Genomic DNA, 27,939 nt, shown 5'->3' on the forward strand with positions numbered 1-27,939 from the left:
GGGGACAGATCGCATCTGGACTGGGAGGTAACGTAGGGGTGTGAATTTTATTCTAAATGCAATAGGAAGCCAGGTCCTGGCAAAGTAATGAATTATTTATCCAGAACACTGACTATCTCTTGTTTAGTTCCTTTGCATTCTTCACAGTCCTATAAAGATTTCATGACAGTGGGGCACACATAAAAGATTTATCACGTCAGGGAGTTTGGGACACACAAGAACAGGTGGCACATGTGAGACCCTCTGCTTCACTGTACATCTTTGTCCTCTTCCCCCATCTCTCTGACATCTTAAAGCTACCCCATTCCTACATAGTTATGTCATCTGTTCCTTGTTTCTTTAATAAAGTTATCATTTGCCTTTGGATTTTCATCTATCTTTACCCCCAAATTGTTAACATAGATGCTTTTTTGGGAAGCAGTTCATTCTTCCATAGTTCTGTGCAGGTCGTTAGAAAAAGATCAAGAAAACTTGTTAAATTCTAAACCAAACATTGCCCTTTATTGCAGAGTGATGATTCACAACAATGCTGCACTCCAGGACCTGCGGTGGCTGCAAGCCGCGGCAGACCTCCTCAGCAATTCTACAGATTCAGCACTTTTTTTTGCCATTTTGACTATTAAATTTCCAGCCATCTTTGACACAAAGGGGTTCCAAATAAAATCCAACCTTAAGAAAAACAGTGCCAGTTAATGAGCATTTCTCAGCAAATTCATTGCAGTGAGGATAAAAATATCCAAATGGTTCATGTGACTTAAAATTACCCAATTTTATATCATATGTTCTGTAACTCACAATGCATAGTAGTATATATAAAATGCCGCAGTAATCAACTCTAATAGAATGCCTCGCCACCCAAACTGAGTTACCAATTAAATAAATTCTCCCAAATGAGGAGTGTATCCAAGGTACATTAGATTAATTCTACCATTATATTAATCCCATTGGTGTTCTCCAGTTGCACTGTAATATTCTCACCATTTTTCCTTTAAATAACAATAAAAAAGAATGCATAATTTAAATATTTCCCTTTAAAAATCACAACAAAATCAGTTATGAATTTAAGCAAACGGCCCATACTTTTGAATGGCGACCTTGGGACTCCACAATGGGATATGTGTGTGTGTGTGGGTGTGTGTGTTTGTCACTAGTTGCCACATCCAAAAAATCCATCCACAGAAACAAGAGAGAATGACAAAAGTCTTCCCAGGACGTCTCACTGGAACGGGTGCTTTTATTTTAACTGATATGTTTATACAAAAACACTCAGTCACAAATGGGAGCTTCTTAGGCCTGACTATAATTTAAACTCTGAAAGGTGAGTGGGACTGTTAGAAACCTTCACCCTTTTGGTAACCTATGTCCCTTGATATAGTAAGGGGACTTTAGTTCTCCTCCAGCCCCCTTGCTTAGGATTAAACGAGAGACTTAATTTTTGGGATAAAGCTGCCAGCTGTCCTAATCAAGGACAACATACAAAAATTAGACTCTAGGAATGAAGGACAAAGGAGAGGAAGATCCAGAGGTAGGCGAGGAGAAAAGGGCAAAAGTGAGCCTGCATTTGCAGAAAATGCAAATATCCAAGGACAGCAGGCTAGTTAAGATCAATGGGGTAAGATGTCTTAGAGTGTAGGTAGAGAAATCAGACAAGGCCAGGACGGCCTTAGCCATCCAGAACGAAGGAGTCAGAGGAGGGGATGTCTGCACGCAGGAGACAACTGAATTAGAAAGAGCAGAAATAGAAACCAGCAATGATTCCCTATCTTGGGCCTGGCTAGCTTAGATGTGGCTCTCCTGTCATTGGGCAAAAAATTTTCATGTGGAGACCCAATCAAACTCGAATGACTTCTAGGCTGGTTTAGCTCTGTTCTCAAACATGGGCACAGACTAGTTACTGCGAGAGGAGGAACGAAGGAGTTGAATCTGAACATCTTAATCAGTCATCTAGCAGCTCTGATCACTTTGGACATTCCTAGAGGATACATAACAGCTCACTGGAACGACACAACACACACTGATATCTGTTTGTTCCCCATGACCAACACGACAACGAGTTCCACCCTTTTAGCTTACAGAGACATTATTTAGTCTGGGTGACAATCAGATTTTACGAAAGCAAATAGGACTACATAGATATCTATAAAATTAACATGGTCAAGAAAAAAAATGCAAGGGCTGGAAGTCAGAAGAGCTAGTTCAGTCCTGGCTCTCCCCCTGAACCAGAATAAGTCATTTAACATCTCTGGATCTCAGTTTGTTCATCTATAAAACGTGGGGATGAACCCCTGCATCCTCCCTTGGTATTATTTTTTTTTTATTGAGGAAGATTAGCCCTGAACTAACATCCACTGCCAATCCTCCTCTTTTTGCTAAGATTGGCCCTGAGCCAACATCTGTGCCCATCTTCCTCCGTTTTATATGTGGGACAGCTGCCACAGCATGGCTTGATGAGCAGTGTGCAGGTCCATGCCTGGACCCAACCTCGAGCGTGCAAACTCAACCGCTGTACCACCAGGCCAGCCCCCTTCCTCAGTATTCTTGAGCAGATCCCAAAACAGAAGCTCACCGTGGAAATTTAAAAGCAAACCAAAGATGTGGCGTGGGAACAGACTGGACAGCTACTTGAACTCTAAAGTCATCATGCATCCTCATCAAGGGACTTATTGGCCCTGGTTTGTTAAGTATCAGCAAAGGACATTTATTTGCAACTTTTGAGAAAAGTTAGTTTTCAGATGCTAGTCTTAGAATAAGCTCAAGAGGAGCCTCAGATCATTCCCAGTTTGAATGAACAATCTCTATTTTTGGCTTGGATGAAAGCGGAGCTGCATATCCTTCAGAGGTCAAAATGAAGAGTCAGCCTTTATTCCAGCAGCATGTGGTCTGGAATGCCTACTCCAGAGGTGTCAGCCCTATGCCCTATCTCATACCTCAAAAAATATCACTAATGTCTTTATCCAAAATACACTCGAGTTTTATATACTTACTACAGGAGAGAAAAGAATAAATATTTGCCGAGTGTCCTCTATGGGTGAGGCACTTGCTAGGCGTTCTATGTACATTCTGTCATTTAACCCCCAAGCCAAAGTTAAAAGGTAGGTATCACCATCCTCACTTTACAGTGAAGAAACTGAGACTCAGAGTGGTTATGACTTGCCCAAGTTCACACCACTAGGACATGGCAGAGATCTGAAATAAAAATTCAGGTCTTCCGACTTCACAGTCCATGTTTTTTCTCCTATGACGTCATGCTATCTAGAAGAAAAAGAAATGAGGGTAAACAGTTAGCCAGCAAAGTTAGGGAAAAGGATCTGCTAGTAAAGAGCTCACCCATTCTATATCATTCTACAATGTCCAATTTTCAAAGAATCAATGTGATAGAAATCTTCAATATTAAATCATTACAAAACATACGCAATCTGACTTTGATGATCCAGAAGGTGCTTCCAGATCTTGCTTAAAGGTCTCACTAACAATACTGATTATCAGTGCACCACAGATGAGTGGAAAAGAAAACGCCAGGTACCAGCAGCCAGATCACCTGCCTCAAAGATGCTGGGCACTTCACGGCTTTTATTACACCAGGAAACAAACGGAGTCTATCCATATGGTCCTGCCTCTTTGAACATATATTCTAAACATACATCCATTCTCATGCCCAATGAGGAAGCAATCAATTCAGAAGGATCTCACCTTTCACCAAATTCTACCCTTAAAATCCTAAAAGTCATACCACTGTGCACAATATTTTTGGCAGCCACAAACTCTACCACAAAGCAGAGCTGAAAACAACTGGAGAATATAACTGGTATTTAAACGCCCCCTCATTGGGCGAGTCAGACTGCATGAGGCAGCGTGGCTGTGTGGAGGGAGAGAGGTCCGCACCCCTGGCAAACTGCTGCTCCTGCCAGAGTATTACCAAGGCCAGTGTTCTCGACTGGTACGTTCCTTAGCTGTCCCAGCGTCTATATCCCTAGTGACATTAAACAATGAAATATCTGCAAGCAACCATGTGCAAATAAAGAGCTCAATATTTGAATCTCCAAGAAGTGGCCAATTTCAGAAAGGCATTTCTTGGCATGCTAGAGCAGACTGGGATGAAAGTTGTACCGCAGGCTGGAGAAGAGCCCGATGTGTTTCACGAGGTTGGGCTCCACCACGTAGGCCCGCTCCCCCTTGGCCCTCAACAGTGAGTAAAGGGCCATGTCCTTGCCAAAGCCCTTATGGCAGTACACCTGGGACAGGTAGGTGAGGGTCCGGCGGGCTGCAGGGGCAGGGAAGAGCATGGCCGGGGTGCAACACTGGGAAGCAGGGACCACGTTGTATAGGGAAGGGCTCAGCCGCCGCAATTCCAGGAAATAGTGCCGGCCCACCAGTTCCACCAGACCCATGCTATACAAGGAGAAGAAGAGCATGACGGGCCAGCTAAACCCTGGACGGCTGGCAAACCGCATGTATATCCAGGTTAGTAAGGGGCCCAGCAACATGCCCACGCCGACCCACTCCAAGATCCGCATGGGCTCTGGGTTGATGTAGTGCTGGAGCCTCTCAGGATGATAGAGCTTTAGATAAAGGGCATCTCTGAGATGCGGCTCGGAGAAGCGAGCCCGCAGAAGGTGCTCTAAGACTGGGAAGATCTGCTCTTCCGGGACGGCGTCGTCTTCTACCATCAGAACGTAGTCTGGGTTGTAGGTCTGCAGGGAGGACTCAAGGCAATAGACATAGTCCTGCTTCTCTTTCTCAAATGAGTTGGTCGAAGGGTCGTCGCCGTAATCATCCTCAGTGCCCTCATACCGGTTGGCCACGGGGACGTACTTGGACAGCAGCTTGGCATCAAAATGGCTCACACTGCGCTCCACGTTGCACAGGAAGAGTTGGTGCCCCTCGCACTGGGGGCCACACTGTTGAAGAAGCCGGTGGAACTGGGACACCACCTGCAAGACGTAGTGGAAGCCAGGTTGCCTGTCCACAGTGATGATAGTGATGACCAGCCAGGGGCGGGGGGTGGCCTGCCAGACGATGGGCACTGAGCCGTTGGCAGAGGGCAGCTCCTCAAAGTAGTGGAGAGCAGCTTCACCTTCTTTCAAGCTTTGTTGCAGGAACTCTTGGCTCATTTGGTTCAGATGCCAATGACGCAGATAGAAGTAAGAGTGCAGAAGCCGGTGACACGCCAAGGGGGCCAGCAGGCCAAACGTCACCACTGTTAAGATGAAGAGTTGGACAGCAGTGCTGCCCCAGGAGAGCCGCCTCAGCCTCCGCAGGAGCATGGCAGCTGGAGAGGTTGATGTGCTCATGAGGTCAACTTCTGGTCAGGTCTGGTCCCAAGAACAAACCATCCTGGAACGCAGGCCAAAATCAGCACAAGTCAAACCTAAAGAGAGAGGAAGGAGTGAATGGTAAACGAGAGTGTAAAAAATCCAGGGACAGAACTTAGCACGGATCAAACCAGAAATTCTAATCCTAGGCTGGGTAGCTACTAGAGACTCAGAAGTATGTTCTCTAGTAAACTGATCTTTGGTTGTCTGTTAATGATCTCTGGGATTCTTTTATTTCTATGAGTAATGAAACTTTAGTACATTCAACCAAGTCTCCACGCCTACAGATGTTTAGTTAGGTTTACAATGTACCATAAAATCACCAGGTAGGCTAATAAAATCATTATTTCAATTTGGCAGCAACATAGACACGGGTTCTTAAAGTAGATGCAAAAAAGCAACTCGATGTGAAGGAAATACACATTTAAAGTAAGTTTCAATAAAAGTGCATAGTAAGAACTTGTTGACTGTGCATAGCACTTTCTGAAAACTGTCTTTTCTGCACATCTCAAACAAGAAAAGGACTATTTAGGATTTCCAGAAATGTCTTTGTCAAGATCTTCCATTCTTATTTCTCTAATCTCATGCAACTATACATAAAAATTGCATATTAATTTAATCCTGATTGTTCTCCCTTTTTATTTTTCACAGAACTGCCATGGGAACCAGTGAGAGAAAGGATCTCCCAATGCCAGTGAAGTCTGGAGCCCCAGGCTTTGGGAGGGAGGAACTCTCTGAAGGAAGATCCACGAGCAGTTTTCAGTGAGAGAGGGAAAAGGTTGGCAGAGATGAAGATGGAGAAGATAGTTGCTCCCAGCCTGGTCCAGAAAGGAATGTTGCATGACACGATGACTTACAGTGCAGGCCTGAGGTCAGGCATAGAGTAAAAATGCCATTAAAATAAATCCACATGTATAAACTCAAGTAACATCTTAGGAGTTAAGTAGGCCTAACGACCTGGGGCAAAACAGACTCACACCAAAAAACAGAGTTGAAAGGACAAAGCCAGTATAACACCAGTAACGTCAATGCAAAATGAAGTGGTGTCTACGGAATTGAAGGTAAACCTCTTACGTCAGAAGCTGGTAAAGTCTGCACACATTGCACACATTTAGGAAAAAACTGCCTAGCATGTGAGTTATCTTGAAAGAAGGGCTGCCCAGGTACCATAAAGGTTATTGGGGTCCTGTCTCCAGTGCCCTCATATCCGTGTTCTCCCCTTCTTGGGCATATAGAAAGACCACAGCTCCTAGCCCGTCTTCTTCCAGGTGAGGTCATGTAACCGGGGCTTGTCAGTAACATGTGAGCAAAGCGACAGGTGTGACTTCAGGGCCAAGGTGGTAGAGAGTAGATGTGCCTTCTCAACTTTTTCTCCATCTACCAGCTGAATGGACAGCCTTGGATCTAGAGGAGAGTAGAGCCACCAGAAGGGAGGAGCCTGGGTCTTTGAATGACTGCATGGAACAGAGGTCACTCCCACTGCTCATCTCTCAGCACCCTCCCAACCTAGGTTGGGCTGTGTTGTAAGTAATACATAAACCGCTGCGTCCAGTCACTAATGATATTTGGATTTGCCTATTACAGCAGTCAGCCAACCCTGCCCACTAGAGTCGTGTAGAATACCAAACCTCTCTCTACTGTATGACGGCATAGTAATTCAAGGAAGTAGAGAGACATGTCCCACTTCAGCAACAGAAGGAGATTATACTGTGGGATCCCAGAGGTGAGACAGACTTTCCCAGTACTAGTAAGAGATCTGGTAGGTACCTACAGAGAGAAAAAGCAGGGAAAGGTTTGACTAGTAGGGCAACCCCAGGCTTGCTGGTTTGTGAACTTCCAGGGTACCGCAGACTGCCTGCGTTCCACGTGATCTGCTCAGGTCAACAGAGTTAATAAATCACCAGACTGCACATCCACGTGGCCTAGCCAGTTCCACGTCACTACTAGCGGAAGCCGAGGACCCACTCGTGGAAAGTTGGCCTTGGGAATGGAGTCACTCAGGGGGTTTTCTGTTCACGGTTCCCCCTGCCTTTGCTATCACCCAAAAGAGCTGTATCCACGTAGCAGACAGAGGAAAATACAGTCAACAAGATAAGGCCTGCAGCTTGGAAAATGCCAGGCACATATCAAGTGCTAAGATGACAATGTGATTATGATGACAATGCAGAGTTCTGTAGGTGGTATAAAACTGCTAACCACTCTCCCTCAACACCCTGTTCCAGTGACAGCTTTTGATAAGGCAAGAATGTGACACTCTTTAGTCCAGATAAGTCCCAGGGGTGGGATGTTTAAGGAGTATATATATATATGGGTGTGTGTGTGTGTAGCTGCATGTGTGTGCACACAGACAATTATTTAAAAATATAAATCTGATCATGTCATTCTCCTGCTTAAAACTCTTCTCTAGCTTCCCACTGCTCTTATAATAAAATCCAAATTTTTTACCACGGCCCACAGGCCCTTTACGATCCTGACCCCACCTTCCTCTGTCATCTTGTTCTACTGCCCTGCTTTCTCAAGTTGCTCTAGCCTAGAGGTTAACAATATTTTTCTGTAAAGGGCTGGACAGTAAATATTTTAGACTCTTTGGGCCACATACTATCTCTGTTGCATATTCTCCTTAGACTTTTAAAAAACTCTCTGAGACCCCACAGGGGTGTCGGCTGTGGAGTGGCCAACCGCAGTCTCTGCAAATACTTCTGAGGCCTAGTGCACCATTCCCCCCACCAGGGATCCGTGCCACCCACGATCGTGCGCCGAGGCCCATGAGGAGTCACTGCTGATGTTTCCCCCAGGCCACAGCAAGAGCAAGATATCTATCCCCTTGGGCGCCTCGCTCCTGGCCACCCACAACTACTACCACCCACGCCTACTGCTGTGCCTCCTGGGTTCCACTTCCAGTGACAGCTCCTGTGGAAGTGCAGAGTACCCCGGGCAAGCCATCTCCCCCAGCCCGGTCTCCCCAAAGCCGACCCTGGGCACTGGTGGGCGAGCTGCTTTTTCGGGAATTCCACGCTCCTGTTTAGGGCCACGGAGTTGGAGCCCCCAGAGCACTAGGATCTCCCCAGGCCTCCAGCACATGATCACGGTGACCCGGCCCGTGAAGCCAAGAGGAAGCAGCCTGGAGGCCAGCCCGGCAAAACCAACGCCAGGCCGCGTCCCGCGTGGCCACGGCCAGCCTCGAGCTTCCGGAGGTGCTGGGCTGGTCAGAGCCCTTCACTCCCTCCGGCCCCGCCGGAGACTGGGCGGGCTGCAGCAATGAGACGCAGCTGGGCAAAACGCTGAAAGGGAAATTGAGAGAACCAGGCCCTTCACTATCCAAGCCCCATGGGAGCCTTCCCGACATCCCATAACTGTGTGCTTTCTGCACAAGTGGAAAATAAACTCCAAGAGGCTAGCAAAAAACAAAACAAAAAACTCTAAAAATGTAAAAACTATTTTCAGTGCTTCAGCCACATAAAAACAGAGTGTAGGCCAAATTTGGCCTGCGTGGCTGGCAGTTTACCAACCCACACTCTAGCTCTGTCCAATAGAGATATAATGCAAGCTATGGATGTAATTTAAATGTTTCTAGCAGCCACAATAAAAAAGAAACAGATGAAATTAATTTTAATAATATTTTTAATACAATACATCAACACGAAACAATATAGAAAATTATTACTGAGGTATTCTATGCTCTTTTTTGTATACTAAGTCTTTGAAATCCACAGTGTATTGTACATTTCCAGCATATCTCAATTCAGACCAGCCACATTTCAAGTGCTCAACAGCCACATGTGGCCAGTGAGCAGGGCAGCTCTAGACACACTGATCTTCCTTCAGAACACTGACTATGCTAAGCTCTTGCCCATCTGCTGGCCTTTGCTCACACAACTCCCTCACTCTGAAACATTCTTATTCTCCCACCTTCCCTGCCTCTTCACATAGATTTTTCTCATTGTTTAGACAATCTCCTAGATGGGAAATTAGCTGAGTGACTCCTATATATCAGGGAAATGAGAAAATACCCACATCAACAAATAGGAAAGGCTGAGACACATTCTCACCCTAAAACCCACCCCTGGTATAGTGCCATACAATTGGAAGAGAACTCACAACTCCCAGTTTCTCCCTAAGGAGTGAAGGGTTTGGATCACTATCTAGCACTTCAACTTTTAAGACTCCCATCTGAGGGATGAGCCCCTAAAACACTTAGCGCTGAAAGCCGATGGGGCTTATATCAACAAGACCAACAGGACCATAGCAAAGAAAGCAGCAGTTCTTAACGGGTAGTGGGCATTCACCACTGGCATCCCCCCCAGGGCTCAATGCAGAGGGAGCCAGCAAAAAACACCCATCTCCCAGTTTCTCCCTGGAAGAGGTTTGACTGGGTACTTTACAAGCTGCTGCCTGAGGGTCCAGTTTCTAACTGAGGACTCATCTAGGAGCTGGTTGCGATCCTCCTGGAGCCCAGGGAAGCCTGTGGGCACTTCCCCCACGGGCTTCCTCCAATGATAATAACTGTCCCAGCTTTTGCGGCAGCTGCTTGAGAGGATAAGCCCTCAGATCACCTGGCTCTGATAGCCTATGGTACATGACTCAACTGTTAGAACCAATAAGTGAATTCAGTAAAGTTGTAGGATATAAGATCAATATACAATAATCAGTTGCACATCTATACACTAACATGGAACTATCAGAAAGAGAAATTAAGAAAAAAATTGCTTTTACAATGCATTAAAAAAAAATAAAATACTTAGGAATAAATTTAACCAAGGAGGTGAAAGATCTGTACACTAAAAATTTTAAGACAATGATGAAAGAAATTGAAGGCAGAAATAAATAGAAAGATAGTCCATGTTCATGGATGGGAAGAATTAATATTGTTAAAATGTCCATAGTACCCAGAGTGATCTACAAATTCAGTGCAATCTCTATTAAAATTCCAATGGCATTTTCCACAGAAATAGATTCTAAAATCTTTATAGACCCACAAAAGACCCTGAATAGCCAAAGCAATTTTGAGCAAGAAGAACAAAGCTGGAGTCATCACACTTCCTGATTTCAAACTATCTTACAAAGCTACAGTACTCAAAACAATATGGTACTGGCACAAAAACAGACATACAGACCAATGGAACAGAACAGACACCCCAGCAACAAATCCTTGCATACACAGTCAATTAATTTACAACAAAGGAAACAAGAATACACAACAGGGAAAGGATAGTCTCTTCAACAAATGGTATTGGGGAAACTGGACAGCCATATGTGAAAGAATGAAACTGGACCCCAGTCTTACCCCACTCACAAGAATCAACTCAAAATGGATCAAAGACTTAAATTTAAGACCTGAAATCATAAAACTCCTAGAAGGAAATATAGGAGGTAAGCTCTTTGACACTGGTCTCGGCAATGATTTTTTGGGTTTGACAACAAAGGCAGAGGCAAAAAAAGCAAAAATAACAAGTGGGACTACATCAAGCTAAAAAGCTTCTGCACAGCAAAGGAAACTATCAACAAAATGAACAGGCAACCTATAGAATGGAAGAAAATATTTTTAATCCACATATTATACAAGGGGTTAATATCCAAAATATACAAGGAACTTATACAACTCAATAGCAAAACAAACAAACAAACAAACAAACAAATAACCCAATTATTTAAAAATGAGCAAAGGACCTGAATAGACATTTTTCCAAAGGCATACAAATGGCCAACACATACATGAAAAGGTGCTCAACAACACTGGTCATCAGGAAAACTCAAATCAAAACCACAATGAAATATCACCTCACACCTGTTAAGATGTTTATTATCAAAAAGACAAGAGATAACAAGTGCTAGCAAGGATGTGGAGAAAGGGAACTCTTGTACACTGTCGGTTGGAACATAATCTGGTACAGTCACTATATGGAAAACAGTATGGAGGTTGCTCAAGAAATTAAAAATAGGGGCCAGCCCTGTGGCCTAGTGGTTAAGTTAGGTGCACTCTGTTTTGGCAGACGGGGTTCAGTTCCGGGGTGCAGACCTACACCACTCTTCAGTGGCCATGCTGTGGCGGCGACCCACATACAAAATAGGGGAAGATTGCCACAGATGTTAACTCAGGGAGGATCTTCCTCAAGCAAAAGAGGATTGGCTACAGATGTCAGCTCAGGCCAAATCTTCCTCAGAAAGAAAGAAAAAAAAAGAAAGAAAGAAAAAATAGAACATGTGATCCAGCAATCCCACTTCTGGGTATATATCTAAAGGAAACAAAATCACTATTTTGAAGAGGTATCTGTACCCCATGTCCATTGCAGCATTATTCACAACAGCCAAGGTACTGAAACAATTTGTGTCCATTGACAGATGAATGGATAAAAAATATGTGTTATACATATGCAATGGAATATTATTCAGCCTTAAAAAAAAAAGAAGAAGGAAATCCTACCATTTGTGACAATATGGATGAACCTAGAAGGCATTACGCTAAGTGAAATCAGACAAATAAAGACAAATACTGCATGATACCACTTATATGTGGACACTAAAAAAAAAGTCAAACTCATAGAAACAGCGAGCAGAATGGCGGTTGCCAGGGGCTGGGGGGTGGTGGGACAGGGAGAAGTTGGTCAAAGGGTACAGACTTTCAGTTATCGGATGAATAAGGTCTGAGGATCTAATGTATAACATGGTGACTATAGTTGATAACAGCGTGTCGTATAACTGAAATTTGCTAAAAACGTAGAACTTGTGTTCTCACCAAAAGACAAAAAAAAGATTTTAAAAAAAGTAACCAAAGTCTTTATATACAGAAATTGTAAATTTTTAAGATATTTTCAGTTAAAGAAGACATAGAAAAGTATGTATGTACATCATGCTACCATTTCTGAAAAAAAGGGGGAAATATACACAAACGTACTTGCCTATATATGCATATACATAGGCTATGTCTGGAAGAATATACTAGAGACCGGCAACTTTGCCTCCAAAGAGGAGAACTGGGTGGCTTAGGGGCTGGGGCAGGATGGAAACATTGTACTAAATACAGTAGTCGTCCTCCCTTATCTGCAGTTTTGAGTTCCGCGGTTTCAGCTACGTGCAGTCAATCGTGGTCCAAAAACATTAATGGAAAATTCCAGAAATAAAGAATTCATAAGTTTTAACTGTGCACCATTCTGAGTAGTGTGATGAAATCTCGAGCTGTCCTGCTCTGTCCTGCCCAAGATGTGAATCATCCCTTTGTCCAGCGAATCCCGCCCGTTAGTCACTTAGGAGCCATCTCCGTTATCACATCGACTATCTGGATATCGCAGTGCTTGTGTTCTAGTAACCCTTATTTTTCTTAATTTTGGACTCAAAGTGCAAGAACAGTGATGATGGCAGTTCAGATACACTAAAGAGAAGCCGGAAAGTGCTTCCTTTAAGTGAAAAGGTGAAAGTTCTCGACTAATAAGGAAAGAAAAAAAATTGTATGCTGAGGTTACTAAGATTTATGGTAAGAACGAAACTTCTATCCATGACATTGCGAAGAAGGAAAAAGAAATTCGTGCTAGTTTTGCTGTCGCACCTCAAGTACATATGTACAGGAAAGACCATGGTATATATGGGTCTGGTACTATCTAGTTTCAGGCAGCCACTGGGGGGCTTGGAGCGTATCCTCTGAAGATAAGGGGCCCTATTGTACCTGTCTGCACCTTTTGAATTAAAGGTACTGACTTATAGGAAATAAATCTTAAATTTTAATATATTTCACGTAAATATCATCACCCTCCCACCCATTTCACCTGTAACAGTAGCTTGTTAGATTCCTTCCTGACCCTTGGTTTGGTTGGCCTCCTCCGTCAGAACACACCCTCACGAAGGAAAGGAGTATTTGTTTTGATTTTGATTATTATGGATACCCTGTACCTAGCTCCTTGTCACATGAAAGGCAAGTTCACAGATATTCAGTGACTAGGCAAACTGACAGGGCACATCCTTAAACCCAGAGAAGACTGGAGTGGCCCTGAAGGCACCAAGTCCTCCCAAGCCGGTGGCTTTTTGCTTTATTTTCCAGGATCTTGCTCAGGGGCCTGGTGTGCTTGCTGGCCTGGCTCCAGAATTTCTGTCCAAAGAGGCTTGTATGTTCCAGGAAGATAAAGGAGGAGAGGACTTTCTTGAAGCCATGTCCATGAAGCAAGCATGATGATTCTCCTCAGATTTCAGGATTTATACGGGGCAGTAGAAGTTAAGGAGATGAACTTCTACTGTCCAAGCCACCCTGGGCTGCTACTCTCAGGCCGGGCCCTTCCCCCTGACAGCCCAGCCCCCTGACAGCCCAGGCTGCTGACTCTCTCTCCCCTCTGGCAGGTGACAGAAACTGAAGCGCCTGGTGCTGATGTAAAGACCTTTAATCCCAGGCAACTCCCCAGTGGGGGCAATAAAATCATTAACACATCAGAAAGCCCCAGCTTTAAAAACATGGTGAGACTGCCGTTCTACTAATGATCAGGGAAGAACAGGGATGCAGCTCAGGGCACACAGTCCCTGCCTCCACAGATCAGCTCTTGCTGGGGTCGTAAACAGCCTCAGATCTCCATAGCTTACAGTAACAACGTGCATTTCTTGCTCACCAGTACGTGGATAGCTGTGGCTCGGCGGGCGTCAGCTCCAGGCTGCAGGTCAGAACCAGATTGTTGACATACCTCTGATTCCAGGTCGAGTTGCAGAAGAACCAGCCAGCTGGGGCATGCTCTTTTGGTGCACGGCAGCTGCATATGAGTCAAAATACACAGCTACATTTACAGCCTCACTTAAGCATGCCATAGATCAAGGCCACTCATCAACCACTGGCCAAAACAATGGGGCAGGGAAATTTACTCCTCCCACAGAGCAGAGGAAGGGGAAAGCGAAGATTCAACAGAAAAGAGAAAGGATCTAGCATTTTGCTCAGAGTCTGGGAAATTTCTAGAATACTCACAAGGCATCCAGCCCCACCACATCATTAACACACTGTGTGAGTTAGGACAGGCCACAATAATGACCCCCAAACCTCAGAGGTTTGTAAGAACTGAGATTTTATTCTTGCTCATGTTACTTGTCCATTAGGGGTCAACTGTGACCCTGCTCCATGTCATTTGCCCTCCAGGACCCAGGTAGATGGAACCGCCTCTTCCCTGAACATTGCTGATTTTGTGGCAGAGGGCTGAACCACAAACTGGCTCTCAAAGCCACAGCTCAAAAATGACACATATGTTCACCTGTATTTCACTGACCAGAGCAAGTCACATCATAACTCAAGTTCAACAGAGCAGAGATATGTAATTTTCCAGCAAGAAGGGGGTACTAAAAGACATATGGCCAAGCCTGAAGTCAATAATTAGGGAAATACACAACTCTCCAGGGAGGAGCAGAAAATACCTTGAACAATAATCCAATCTAGGATACCAACCGTGGGCCATGGGAGCTGGAATCAGACCCTTCATTCAATGATTAGATGACAGATTTGCCTAAAATCCCGTCACACAGTTATGTAGGCATTCAAGACTATGTTCTAGTTTGCTTTTTAAAACATTTTCTTTTCTATTCTTTTTTTTTTTTTTTGAGGAAGATTAGCCCTGAGCTAACTGCTGCCAATCCTCCTCTTTTCGCTGAGGAAGCCTGGCTCTGAGCTAACATCCATGCCCATCTTCCTCTACTTTATAGGTGGGATGACCACCACAGCATGACGTGCCAAGCGGTGCCATGTCCGCACCCGGGATCCGAACTGGCGAAACCTGGGCCACCAAAGTGGAATGTGCACACTTAACCGCTGTGCCACCGGGCCAGCCCCTAAAACATTTTCTGAAAGGATTTAATGAATTGCTGCGCAGTGGAGTGTGGTGTCCAAGGCCACATGTAATTTATTTCACTTTACTGATCTGGTTTTAAGATAACTGGCATTGGGGCAACAGACATGAAAACACAGGATTTTCCATTGGTAGTTTGCGGGAAGGAGTTCTCTACTCCCAGCCCAATCATGTGGGTGGTACAGTAGGTGGGCTATGTCTATATTATCACTCTGATAGCCTTTTTCAGAATCTCACAGTCACCCATGATGTCACCGGCTCAGGCCCACACTTCAGCAATGCTGTGGAGTGACTGGCATCTGTAAGTTGGCCTGGAAACAACTTCACCCCTACAGCCCCAATTCTATGGAACAATGATTAACGAATTCTTCTTATCTATGTCTTGCAAGTGCACTTTGAAACAAAACCATCTCCTAAACTAGATTATGCCTGTTACCATGTGTAAGCTGGAGGGCACAGGGAAGACAGTAAAGGACAAAGACGCCAAGAAATGAACATGAAATATGGCTAGGATGAATAAATGGATCAACAATGACAGTTTCATTTTAGTGCAGCTTCTAAAAATGAAACTGAAGGGGCCCTAAGCATACAGGAGGCAGAACACCAGGCTGAGTGAGTGTCAGGAGAGAAGCACTGAGAATGGTCCATGTTTCTCAAGTCTGCCCTCCTACTTGAATGACACCACTACTCTCTCAGGCACCTGGGTCCAAAAGACTGGTAAGTTCTGACTTCTCACCCCTATCCAGTCACTTCCCAAGTCATTGCTATTCTACCTCCATGGTCCCCCCCATGTCTCTTTCCTCTCCTCCCCTCCCCTCGCCATGCCCTTCTTCACTGCCGCGCCCTAGTCCTAGTTACTTCTATCAACTCCAGGCCAGCTGACCACAACAGGCTCCTAACTAGGCTTCTGACTTCCAGAATGAGCAACAGATTTGAAGCCAAAAGATCTTGGTCCAGTTCTGGTCCCAGCACCCACTAAGCAGGTCCATTAGATCTCTCTGAGACTATTTTGCCTCTCTGCAAAACAGGAAAATAAAAAATATCTCATTTATGGAGGCATTGTGAAGATGAAATGAGACAATGGCTCTGAAAGCTTTGTCAGACACAAGACTGTACGAATGATGGTAATGTTTTACATTATCAGCATCCATCAGATACTCTGAAGCACAGGTCTGAACATGGCACTCCTTTCCGTAGAACTGTTCAATGATTGCTCAATCAATGTAGAATAAAGCCCAAGTGCTTTGCCAAGATTTTCCACAATCCAGTTCCAGCTGTTTTTCCAGACCCACTTCTTCTCCTCACACAGGCTAAATCGACTATCAAGAATCAGCTAAAAAGGGACCTCTTCCAAAAGCCAACCCTGATCTCCCCCAACCAGAAATAATCATTTTTTTCCTCAAGCGCTGGGATCCTTTATATGAACTTTCCCCCCAGGATATTCATTTGTCACTTTCTACTTTAGACTCTATCTATTTCTAGCTACCACTTATTAAAAGCTCCTACTACATATCCACGGTCTGCATTAGACTCTTACATCTATTTCTTCCTACCAAAATAGCGACTCTCAAATAGCAAGGGAACTAATCCCGTTTAGATCAAAAAAATAGATGCTACCAAGTTGAAAGCAAGAAATTCAAACACAGGACAAACTTCAAAGCCCATGTTTTTACCCCAATGCCTGCTGCCTTCCATGGCTTTATTCATGGCCCTTGATTTATGCTCCAATTGGACTTACAAATCCCTTGTTAGTAGATTCAGTCTGATTTATCTTTGGTTCCCCTCTCAGACCCAGCTCAGTACTCCATGCAGAGAAGACGCTCAGCGTTTGTGGAACAAAGAAATTACCGCACTCAAGTCATTTGACCTCTATGGGCCTCAATTCCTCAGCTATAAAATTGGGAGTATCACAGAGCCTCGTCACACAATGTGCAGAGGTCAACTTATTGGAAAATGCTGGCTGAGCACTAATTATGTGCTAGGCAGTGTTCTAAGCATCTCATTGATCCCCTTAAAAAGCCTAAGAGAAGTACTATCATTGAGCCCATTTTACACCTGAAAAAACTAAGGCATAATTAACTTGTTCTCAAGGTTAACAAACCTTTTAAGTGGATGGCAAAACTTGAACCTAGGCAGTCTGGTTCCGGACCCCATGTTCTCAAACAATATGCAATATCGTCTCTGCACAGATTGGGAACCCAAGAAAATCAGCTGGAAAACCATTAGAAATGGTAACAGACTTGCAGAATGTGGTTGGTAACAGGATTAATATGCAAAAACAATATATAATATTATATATACACACTATATATATAAAATGCTTTCAGTTAATTGGACAATCACTAAATTAATTACTGGGATAAAAGATCCTAGTCAAAATGTAAAAAAAAAAAAAAAAAAACCCTAAAATACCTAGGAATAAATTTAAGAAATATGCAGAATATACACACATACTATAAAATTCTACTGAAGGACACTAAAAAAGTCTTTAATAAACGGAGAAAAATAACATTTTCCCAATTGGCAAGCCGCACTAATGAAAGAGGAGATAGAGGTCTCTTTCTCCAAAATTAATCTCTATATTTAACAAAATGACAATTCGATTTACCTCAATAAGGAGCGGCCCAGTTCGGCAAATGGGCACTTTCATATAAATTGGTGCAATCTTTGGAGGGTAAGTGCAGATGGTATGCATAAAAATTTTGTATGTGCATCTCTTTTGATGCAGAAATTCCACTTCTAGAAATCCACCCTGCAGAAATGGTAACCGCTGCTACCAAAGATGGACAAGGAATGTTCATGGCCGTTTGGTTTGTGATAGTAAGAAAGAGAGAGACAAAGAGGGGGAGGAAAGGAGAGGAAGAAGGAACGACGAACTGCAGGGAAAGGAAATGCCCAGCAACAGGGAACAGACTTTTAGGTAATGATACAAGGGGATGATATGGAGACATCAAAAAGAGAAAGGTTTAAACATACTGGTATTTTAAAAGTCTTAGCTAGATCTCTTATGGACCGAATGTTTGTGTTCCCCTCAAGTTCATACATTAACACCCTAATCCCCAATGTGACGGCATCTGGAGATGGTGTCTTTGGGAGGTAATTAGGTCATGCCCGTGGAATTCTCCTGGTGGGATTAGTGCCCTCATAAGAAGCGATAGGGGAGAGCTTGCTTCCTCTCTCTGCTCTCTGCCAGTGAGCACACAGTGCGGGAAGGTGACCGTCTGTGAACCGGGAAGATGGCCTCACCAGAACCCAACTATGTGGGCACCCTGATGTGACTCTCAGTCTCCAGAACTGAGAGAGATCAATGTTTCTGCTGTTTCAGCCACTCAGTCTATGGTATTTTGTTATAGCAAATCAAGTAGATTAGAAAAGTCCCTAAGGGAAAAATGCCAACTATGTCAATGCGAATTGGTGAAAAATGTACACAGTATGATCATTTCACTTTTAATGTGGAGTATAATTTAGTGAAGGAGAGATAAAGGTATGAGGGATGAAGGTATGAGGGATGGAGGTTTCCTGTTTTGTTTTCCAGCTTCTGCAAAGAGCATGTATTACTTTTATGATCCTTAGTAAACATTCAATTCAGCAAATACCGCATCTTGTGCCAGGCACCGGGGTGGTGAACATGACAGTCTCTACTCTCAGTCTCTCCTCTAAGGTCCCTACTCCCAGGACCTTTGTTATCAAAACTCCAGTACAAGTCTAAACATGATTTTGTTCGTTTCTCTTGGTGGAATGGAGAGAGGTTGGTTAACTTGACTAAAGTATTCTAAAGATCATCTAGAGCTAATGCCAACAAAAACTGCTAGGAAATGCTCGCTTTGCTGGCACACAGACTAAATTGGAAGGATATATCAAAGATTAGCATGGCCCCTGTGCAATGAAGACATCAAGTTTACGCAGTGCTCCATAATTTTTTATTGTGCTGGTGGTTACATTTGACAAAATTCATCAAAATATACATTTAAATGGTGCATTTTATTGTATGTAAACTATACCTCAATAAAATTGATTTTTTTAAAAAGCCAGGAAAATGATACTGTGTAACAAGAGAATCTGCCTAACTAGATACTAAACCTATTATAAAACGTAAGTAATTATAATAACATGGCAATGGCACCAAAATATACTGATAAGTAGACGCGCAAAAATTCACAAACGGATACAAATATGTAAGAAATCAATCTAGCATAGTTGTAGCAATTTAAATCAGGGGTAAAAAAATGATCTTAATAGTTTTGCAGCAACTGGCTAGCCACTCAGGAAAAGTAAACTAGTTCTCCACTTTACAACTAAAGCTAGAATAAAATCCCACATTAACATTTATAAACAAAAGCTTAAAAGTACCTCAAGAAAATACAGGAGAATATTTATATAAACTTGGGTGAAGAAAGGCCTTTCTCAGCAAGATCCTCAAGCAGAAACCATAAAGAAAATGAATAATAGACTTGACTAAATTAAAAAGTTAAACTTGTATATGATCAAAGATGAAAACATGACAAAAACATTAAGCAAACTGGGAAAGACCATGCAACATATAGGACTGAATTACTACTTTAACGTACAATATATAAAGAGTGCTTGAAAATGAGGAACAAAAAGACACTCCAACTGAAAAAGGGGCAAAAGAATTAACAGTCAATTCACTCACACAGATGCAAAAGGCCAATACACAGAGAAAAAGGGTTGATGCCCCCGGGTAATCAGACATGCAAATTAAAGCAAGATACTATTTTTGTCCATGTTATTGGTTTAAATGTGTATATGCAGGGAAAATTTTAAGAAGATATCCAGAAACTCTCAACAATCTAGATGATGTTTTAAGTTTTTATTTTCTCCTTTACATTTTTCTGTTTCCTAAATGTTTTGTAATAAGCTTACCCTTTAAAAAATTATAATAATTTTAATAATGGTAGGTGTTAGACATAGTTTTCTCTTCTTACCTTCTAAAGTACCGGGTGCAATGCACTCTAGAAATGCTCTCCTAAAAAAAGCTATTCCCCCTTACAGGGTCTAGTTCTCTTGGGGAAATACGCGCGCACACGCACACGCACACACGCCTGCAGGTTTTGATAATTGTCTGCATAGTGAGAGCATCATTGGAGTCGCCCTGCGGTCTCCGGTCTCGGGGGAGAGCACCAGACTAGCAGGGAATCCCTGGGTCACACCCACCCTGCAGGAGTTCTCGCCTGGGAACATCGCGGGTGGAGCGCAGTGCGGCACCGGCAACGCCTGCGCCGAGAGGCCAGGAAAAGGGCGAGACCAGCGTAGGTGGCTCTAACTATCCCTTGGGGAAGGAGAATGAATGGGAGCGGAAGAGCAGAGTCCCGGATCCAGCGTCTGCCGCTGACCTTGGGCAGTCCCCGCCGTGCTTGGGCCTCAGTTTCCCCACCCATAGGCCTAAGCTAAGGGTCTCGATCGCGGCGCTGGCTGCCTTCAGCTGGTCTTTCCCGGAGCTGGGAGGGATGCCTTTCTCTGCCGGGTCGTCCTTCCCCCGCCCCAGGGCTGCGAGGTCGCGGGCAGAAACGCCTCTCAGCTACAGCAGCGCGTTATCGGCGCGCCGCAAGCGGCCATTAGGCGATCGGCCCCGAGGCTGTTCGGCCCCGCCAGGCTGGGCAGTAGCCGGGCTCTTACCTGGGCTCGCACGCGCCCGGCTCGCGCCTTCCTGTCGGCCTCGCTGCGCAGCCGACCCAGGCGACACTCTTTCATCACTGCGCTGCCGGCCCCGGCCGCGCGGGAAACGCCCTGCTGGGGTCCCCGCAGTCCTCCGGATGGAAGCGGCCGGCGCCCGGGCGGGGCTGCAGCGAAGCCCGCCTGCCCAGAGCGCACAGCTGGGGGCGCAGGCCCTCCCGGGCCGTGCCAGCCCCGCAGCTACTCTCCCCGTGCCAGCCGTGACCACCCCTAATCTTCATCCCCTCGCCTCATTCTCTCCGGGGTGGGCGCTCGGGTCACGATGCCTAAGGGGCTGGGCAGATAGTGCGCAGCGGAAACCTACCCGATGGGGGCGGTCAGCTCCGTCCCCTGCGCACGCAGACGGCCGCCTCTGGTGTCGCTCCGGCTGGCTGCCTCATCCCCACGGAGGAACCACAGGGCCGGACCCTGAGTTGCAGGAAGGCTGGCGCAGCGCGGTTTGGGTGCGCGCCGAAGCATCACCTCCAGCGGCGCAGCCCCAGCGCGGGGTCCCCGCGCTCATGCAGGCCATGTGACCTGATTGCTGCGGAGCAACCGCAGCCCCCAAAGCCAGCTTGGGGGAAAAAGGGACCGGCAAAAGGCGCCAACTGATGGGCAGAGAGGGAAAAGCAGGCTCAGAGGAAGTTGAAACGCTGGAAGGATTAGGTCCCTGTGCTGTTACAATCCCAGCTGGCCGTCAAGCGTGTTCTCTGCTGGAGGGATTTGTTTTTGCCGATAATAAGAATAATAGTGGACACCACTTGCACCCGCAAACCCACCGTACCCAGCGTTATACCAGGCGACTTATGAACATCCCTATAGCTTTCACTTCACTCCTGTGCTTAGAGACTATCGTCCTTAGTTTGCAAATGAGGAAGAAAAGTTGAGAGGATAATTTGCCAAGTGCAACCCTTATTCCAAAAGCCAGAAATGTAAACATTTATTAAAAAGCAGAACGGTTTGGTCTAACCAAATCACCTAGCCAGGCAGGGGATTTAGGTCTGTGACTCTTTCCACTTACCTGTCAGTCTCTCCCAGGAGCGGCTTTGGTGGTTCGTTTGAGTCTTGTCAAAATTAACTATAGTGGAGCCATTTTAAAATGGGATGGGAGCTGCCTTTCCAGAGAAACTGCCTTGCTGTCTTGAACCTGGGATTGGGCCAAACCTTGGGACTGAGCCAAAAAGCCAATTGTTTTATAAGCAATTGTTTGAGAAGTCAGCAGGAGACTGGCCATCCTGACCCCAAACACTGAGGATTGTGGACTTTCTGAAGATAGAATCAATAGTGAATGGATGTTTAGCCAAGACTAGCTCTCTGCCTCCAGTTGCAATTAAAATTCTTTGTAATACAACCTCTCTTCTTTGCCTTTTAAAGCCCCTTTTACTCCCTAGCGGGACACTATTCGGTTCGCCACCCAAATCCGTGTACCCCAAATTGCAATTCTGTAATCACCAAATAAACACCTCTCTGCCTCTCATTTTGGCTCTTTATTTTTAGATTAACAGTCTGAAGCAGTATCCACCCCTAACCCTTAATTTTGGCGGATAGATAGTATCATACCCATCTTACAGATGGAACAATTGAGGTTTGGTCAAAGGAATGATCTTACCCAAGTGATAGAGAGTGTCAGTCTAGTCTACTAGTTAATAATGGAGTGGTGAAGGGCTGGCCTGGTGGTACAGTGGTTGAGTGTGCGTGCTCTGCTTTGGTGGCCTGGGGTTTGCCAGTTCAGATCCCAGGTGCAGACTTATGCACCGCTTATCCAGCCATGCTGTGGCAGGCCTCCCACATGTAAAGCAGAGGAAGATGGGCATGGATGTTAGCTCAGGGCCAATCTTCCTCAACAAAAAGAGGAGAATTGGCAGCAGATATTAGCTCAAGGCTAATCTTCCTCAAAAAAAAAAAAATAATGGAATGTTTATTTGCTAGGGAGGTTCTGTGCAAAACACATAATTCACATTATTTTAGTACTCAAGATTCAGCACAACTCTAAATTTAGTACAACAATCTTAGAAGGAAGCTACTATTACTATTCCAAGTTAAGAAAACTGAGGCTTAAAGAAGTTATGAATTTGCATAAAGTTATACAGCTAGTAAGTGGCAGAGTTCGGATTCAAATTTAGGCCTTTTTTCTGCAGAGGCTTTGCCTGTCTCCAAAGCTGTGTTTTTTCCCCCACGCTATGTGGCTTCTTACTCCTTCCTATTGCTTCTAGATTTTGCCAGAGATAAATGGAGTGTTTAACCTGTATCCGGAGGCTCAGGGCATTGTAACAGCATTGAGTTCATTTGCTGTGACATCTTCTGGATGATGTAAATGGCACCTAATAAATTGAAGTCGCTATCAGCCAGTGGCTGGTGTTCTGTGTATAGAGTCAAGGCTGGACCATTCATGGATTCCGATGTTCTCTCGAAGAGCACCAGACATACTTTCTAAGGGCAGATCAGAGCTAGGTATATTCCACTCACAGCAAAGCCGAAGTTCTTATAATCACCAGAAAGCTCCTACAGTATGTGGCTGCTGGCTCCTGCTCTGGCTTCCCATCCAACCACCTTCTTCCTTTGCCTCTACCCTAGCCACACTGGCCCCTGCTGTTCCTCAAATACACCAAACCTACTCCCACCTTAGGGCGTCACACCTGCTGTTCTCTCTGCTTGCAACACTCTTCCTCTAGATTTTCATGTGGCTTGCTCCCTTGCTGTCCCTGATCATTTCCCATAGTCTCTACTCCCATCCCAGCACTCCCCTCCCATGAGCTCCTCCCTTTATTCTTCTCCTCAGTGAATGGCAAATGAATATGAACTCCTGGTTCTACCTGGTAATTCTGACACTTCTTACAGAACATCTAGAAGAGAGAGCCAGGCAAAGGGAGAAGAGAATCTTGAAGGAGAAATCTGAAAAGTGACTGTAATTAGTAATGAAGGGCTTTCATACATTGAGAGATCATTTCTGGGCTTCATCTGTTAGAAACCATTCAGTTAATAGACCACAGAAGTTTAATAAAAGATCCTATTTGTAATGAGGTGATACTGAACAAGATAACTTAGTGCTTATTGTGAAAGTGCTAAGTATTCACTAAGTATATAATAAGTGCTAATTTAAATGGTATTTGAAGATGTGACCAGTCGTGAATTATAATTTTTATTTCATTCACATATTATGAGCGAAACTACCTAAAGTCTAGGCACTTCTTAAAAGAGGAGTGAGGTCTCAAGCCAACTCAGTGTCCAAATGAGAACTACAGAATGCGTTTCACCCCTCAGACAGGTCTTTACTGCTCATTCAAGCATCTGTGTATAAATCTGTTCCTGCCTTCAGGGTCACCCCCAGGTCGTGCAAACAGGAAGCATGTTTCTTTAGAGAGGGAAATAGAAGCCAGCATTATATTTCATCAGGTAGTACAGAGAGATTATTTGCATTCATGAAATGATATATCTCAATGCACGACAGCCCTTCATTGGAAAGCTGTGACTTTGGGCCTCGAATGTTTTTCCGTCTTCCGGAAACCTACTTAAACACAAATGGTCCTGAGAGAGAGAGCACTGGAGGTATAAGAAACTTGCACATTGGTTGAAAACAATGAGGAAGGGGACGTAAGAAAGAGATGTGGAATGACCCTAGGGAGGAAAAAGATGGGCTCGAAAGAGAAGACATAGACAGCCGTGTTCCCTGGTCTCTCCCTTCGTTGAAGGGTTCCCACTGGAGTTTCACTGCCTTGTTCCAGGCTTCTGATTCTAGGTCAGCTTGCCTTTCTAGACCAGAGGTTAGCAAACTGCAATTCACTGCCTGTTTTTGTGCAGCTCACAAGGTCAGAATGGTTTTTTACAATATTAAATGGTTAAAAACTAAAAAGAAGAATATTTTGAGACGTGACAATTATGTAAAATTCAAATTTCAGTCTTACTGAGACATGGTCATTCATTTACATATTGTCTATGGCTGCAATCAGGCAACAGCAGAAGAGTTGAACAGTTGTGACAGAGACCTCATGACCCACAAAGTCGAAAATATTTACTGTCTGGTTTGCAGACACCCGCTCTAAAAGGTCTATTCAGTGGTCACAAGGTATAGCAGCAAAGCCAATGAATGTTCACACGATTTCATCTCGTGTGTGTCAGCATAGCTGACAGTAGATACGAAGTTCCCTTAGAATGTTACATCCATCCCCCTGGGCATCCATCCATCCTCTAGTCTTACAACCAATATTTATTGAAGAATTGTTCTGACATAGTGTCAACACTACACATGGATGAGCATGAGATAAGAATGAGATGTGTGTCCTGCTCTCAAGGAGTTGGTCGTTAGGAATGTTGGAAGTCTATATAAGACTGCTGAGAGCTGGATCTGGCGCAGGAAAGGAGCTTGAGAAGGTGCTCTCATGCCCTAGACCAGTCCCAGACCTCCTACTTCCAGACTTCTTTTACATGAGAAGGTTAAAAAATTTTTTTCAAGTTATTGTTATTTTGGAATTTTTTATTATGTGTTATTAAACTTAATCCAATATAAGTTATGAGGAGAAATACACAATTATTTGAAGTTGTTTCATACTCAATTTGTTAGAATCATGTGGTAAGGTTCAAATTTCCATGTTGGGTAGTAGTTTCAAGGGTGTTTATTATTATTTTACATGATTATGTTACACATAGATAATGAAAATAACTACCTTCTCTACCACAGGAGTAACAGGGAGCCAAGTTTTCATATTAAAACCCAAAGTGGAACAGCCAACAAAGTCTTTTATGAAAGAAAATAAATAGAGGGGTTCTAGGGGGAGGTAAGAGGGGTGGTGATGTAGGAACACCTGGGAAAATTCCTGGAAAGACAAGTTTCCAGGATTCTGGTTCTCATCTAGTAAGCCCCCTTGTTTGCTCCACCCTAGCTACCTACCCTCCCTTGTGCTAGGGAGGGTCTTTTCTTTTTTTTCTCTTTGCTTTTTTCTTTTCTTCTTTTTTAAAAAATTAGACTTTAGGGGCTCAGAAAGAGATTAATCACAATTCTTGGTTCATGATATGCTCTCATCAGGTGTCTATGTAAGGACTTCTATCAACTAATAATAATAACAATAATAATATAATAAACACCCTTAAAATCACCACCGGGCACGGAAAACTAGAACCCTGACAACAGCTTCTATCTGGCTGTATGGTCCTTACTCATCCCATCTCCTTGGATATGTTAAAGAAAACATTGCTTGATAACACTTGTTGAAGACAATGAGGCAGACCTTATTCAAGGGGGGCCATGATGACGGCGGGGGGGGGTATAAGGACCACTGCAATGGGGTCTTGCCGAAGGGGATTGGACTCAACTCCAAACATAGCACACCCCATTGGAAGTTTCCAGCTGGGGGGCAGGATGGAGGTTGTGGATGGCAAATTACTAAGAGGAAACCTCTGGTGTAAAGGGGTAAGGTTCTTGCTAAACAGACTTAGCAGGTTCTTGCTAAAACTAGATTTCACAAGAAAGTGCACAGATGGGGCTAGGAGAAGATTCAGGAGCCTGACTAAAGTTTAGTGAAGAAAAGAACCTTTGTTAGTCACGAGGGGAAATGTTTGTATTCCATTCTTTTATGGAGCAAAAGAAAGAAAGTAAACACAGCTCACTGGATTTCTATGTTCACAGAGGTGGAGTGTTTTCCAGTGGCTCTCTGTGGTCTCACAAGCTGGCTTACCTCTTCCAGAAGCTGACTCTGACAATGTGGGAACTGAAAAGAATTTGCAGAAGCATTAACCACAAAAAATTTCCTGCAAACTTCAATCTCATTGCATAAATGATTCTTGTTGCTGCATTTGTCACTAGTCATAAACAGAAACATTCTCTTTTCATAAGCATAGGACATTTTTAACCCTTACTTTATTAAAATTATTACTTTCCCAAAACGCCACAAATAATTTCATCAAAGACACACTACAGATCGTGTCCTGAGAAGTGCCAACAACTTACCTGAAAATACTTGGTTTCCTTCTTCGTCCGCAATGAGAAGTCTCTCCCATTGCTCATCCCCATCAGCGTTGGAAATGGTCTTATGCTAACCTCTGTCCATCACCTAATCATGTGACTCTTCCCCACTTCACAAAAGAGAACCAAAAGCAGACACCATCCTGGGTAAGTCCAAAAGTAAACATTCTAATCTGTTTTTATTACAGTAAATCTTTGATTAGCCAGAACTAACCTTCTAAATCTATGACTAGTCAGGCCTGTCGGTCCTCTCACCTGGCTTTTTGACAGCAGAACTTAGATAAAGACATCATCTCTCACCTGGTAATAGTCTCCTATTCAATCTCAGGCTCTTTAGTCTTTGGCCTCTAAGCAAACCTCCAAAGGGCTACCCCGGTGAGTTTTCTAAAAATATAAACCAGATCAGGTTTCTTTCCAGCTTAAAACACTCCCCCTGGCCCAAGCTTCCAGCTCATTTGCGTGACATTTAAGGCCATTTGTAACATGGCCTCTGCCTATAGCTGCAGCAGGATTACCTCTCTGGAAAAGGACACATCTTGTGTTCATGGAGTTGTCTTGTCCTTCACCAGTTACTTATAAGGGATGTTTTTGAAATGAGTGAATGAATAAGCAAATGAAAGAACCCTTTATAAGGAGGTCTGGATAGTAACTGTGTGTATTACCCTTGATCAGGGGGGACTGAAATTGATCTTTGATATCTGTAGGCAATAGTTGCTTAAGGAAATACAATATGGCATTTTTGCTGCAAGTCTTATTTTAAATTGCACTTAGTTTTACTGCCTGATGTTCTTGTAGGTCATATTTAATTTATTTTAGACCCTGAGTTCATGAGTTATAATTTATTCAAATTTCTAGAGGGTTGTCAAACTAAGCTTTTATTTGATTGGCACACATTTTTGAAAACTTCCTATTTAAATATAATATACATATCACTGCAGTTTTTAAACCTGAGATTTTGTTTTCTTTTATTGTTGTTATAAGTATTTAGTTATGATAATGAGAATTGTTTTTTTTAATTTTGGGGGGGTAACTTTTCTGCTTTGAACGGATTACCTACAGTTACATGGATTGAAAATTAATAGTCAATATATTAATGTTGAAAATTTTAAAACTTACATTTTTTAAACCTGAAGTTTAATTTATAAATCTTTTTCTATTTGTAAATATAATAGTTTTATATGAAAATAAGCAGTTTTAC

At 43.8% G+C, this 27,939-nt stretch overlaps 1 protein-coding gene, 1 long non-coding RNA gene and 1 other non-coding gene across 8 annotated transcripts in view; 2 read left to right on the forward strand and 1 right to left on the reverse strand.

The window, feature by feature from the left end:
- LOC138920715 (uncharacterized) overlaps positions 1-7,756 on the forward strand; it is a 42,558-nt gene extending 34,802 nt beyond the window's left edge. The window contains exon 3 of the long non-coding RNA XR_011432408.1: positions 5,964-7,756. This is a non-coding gene — a long non-coding RNA (uncharacterized lncRNA). The remainder of the gene's footprint in view (positions 1-5,963) is intronic.
- PGAP4 (post-GPI attachment to proteins GalNAc transferase 4) lies at positions 472-27,105 on the reverse strand. 6 transcript variants are annotated; one of them, XM_005605662.4, is made up of 3 exons: positions 21,111-21,454; positions 13,898-14,035; positions 472-5,368 (listed from the first exon to the last, which is right to left on the reverse strand). In XM_005605662.4, the coding sequence occupies exon 3, from the start codon at positions 5,289-5,291 to the stop codon at positions 4,080-4,082; it is 1,212 nt and encodes a 403-aa protein (XP_005605719.3). In that variant the 5' UTR covers positions 5,292-5,368; positions 13,898-14,035; positions 21,111-21,454; the 3' UTR covers positions 472-4,079. The 6 variants fall into 6 exon arrangements, with proteins under 6 accessions (XP_005605719.3, XP_070106898.1, XP_023485538.2 ...); XM_070250797.1 differs by having other exon boundaries at positions 20,750-21,390; XM_023629770.2 differs by lacking the exons at positions 13,898-14,035; positions 21,111-21,454 and adding an exon at positions 26,727-27,105.
- Positions 18,930-19,032, forward strand: LOC111770722 (U6 spliceosomal RNA). The gene has a single exon (XR_002804128.1). It is a non-coding gene; the product is annotated as a U6 spliceosomal RNA (small nuclear RNA).
- Positions 27,106-27,939: the final 834 nt, after the last annotated feature.

The sequence above is a fragment of the Equus caballus genome, chromosome 25 (assembly GCF_041296265.1).
Source record: "Equus caballus isolate H_3958 breed thoroughbred chromosome 25, TB-T2T, whole genome shotgun sequence".
NCBI lineage: Eukaryota > Metazoa > Chordata > Mammalia > Perissodactyla > Equidae > Equus > Equus caballus.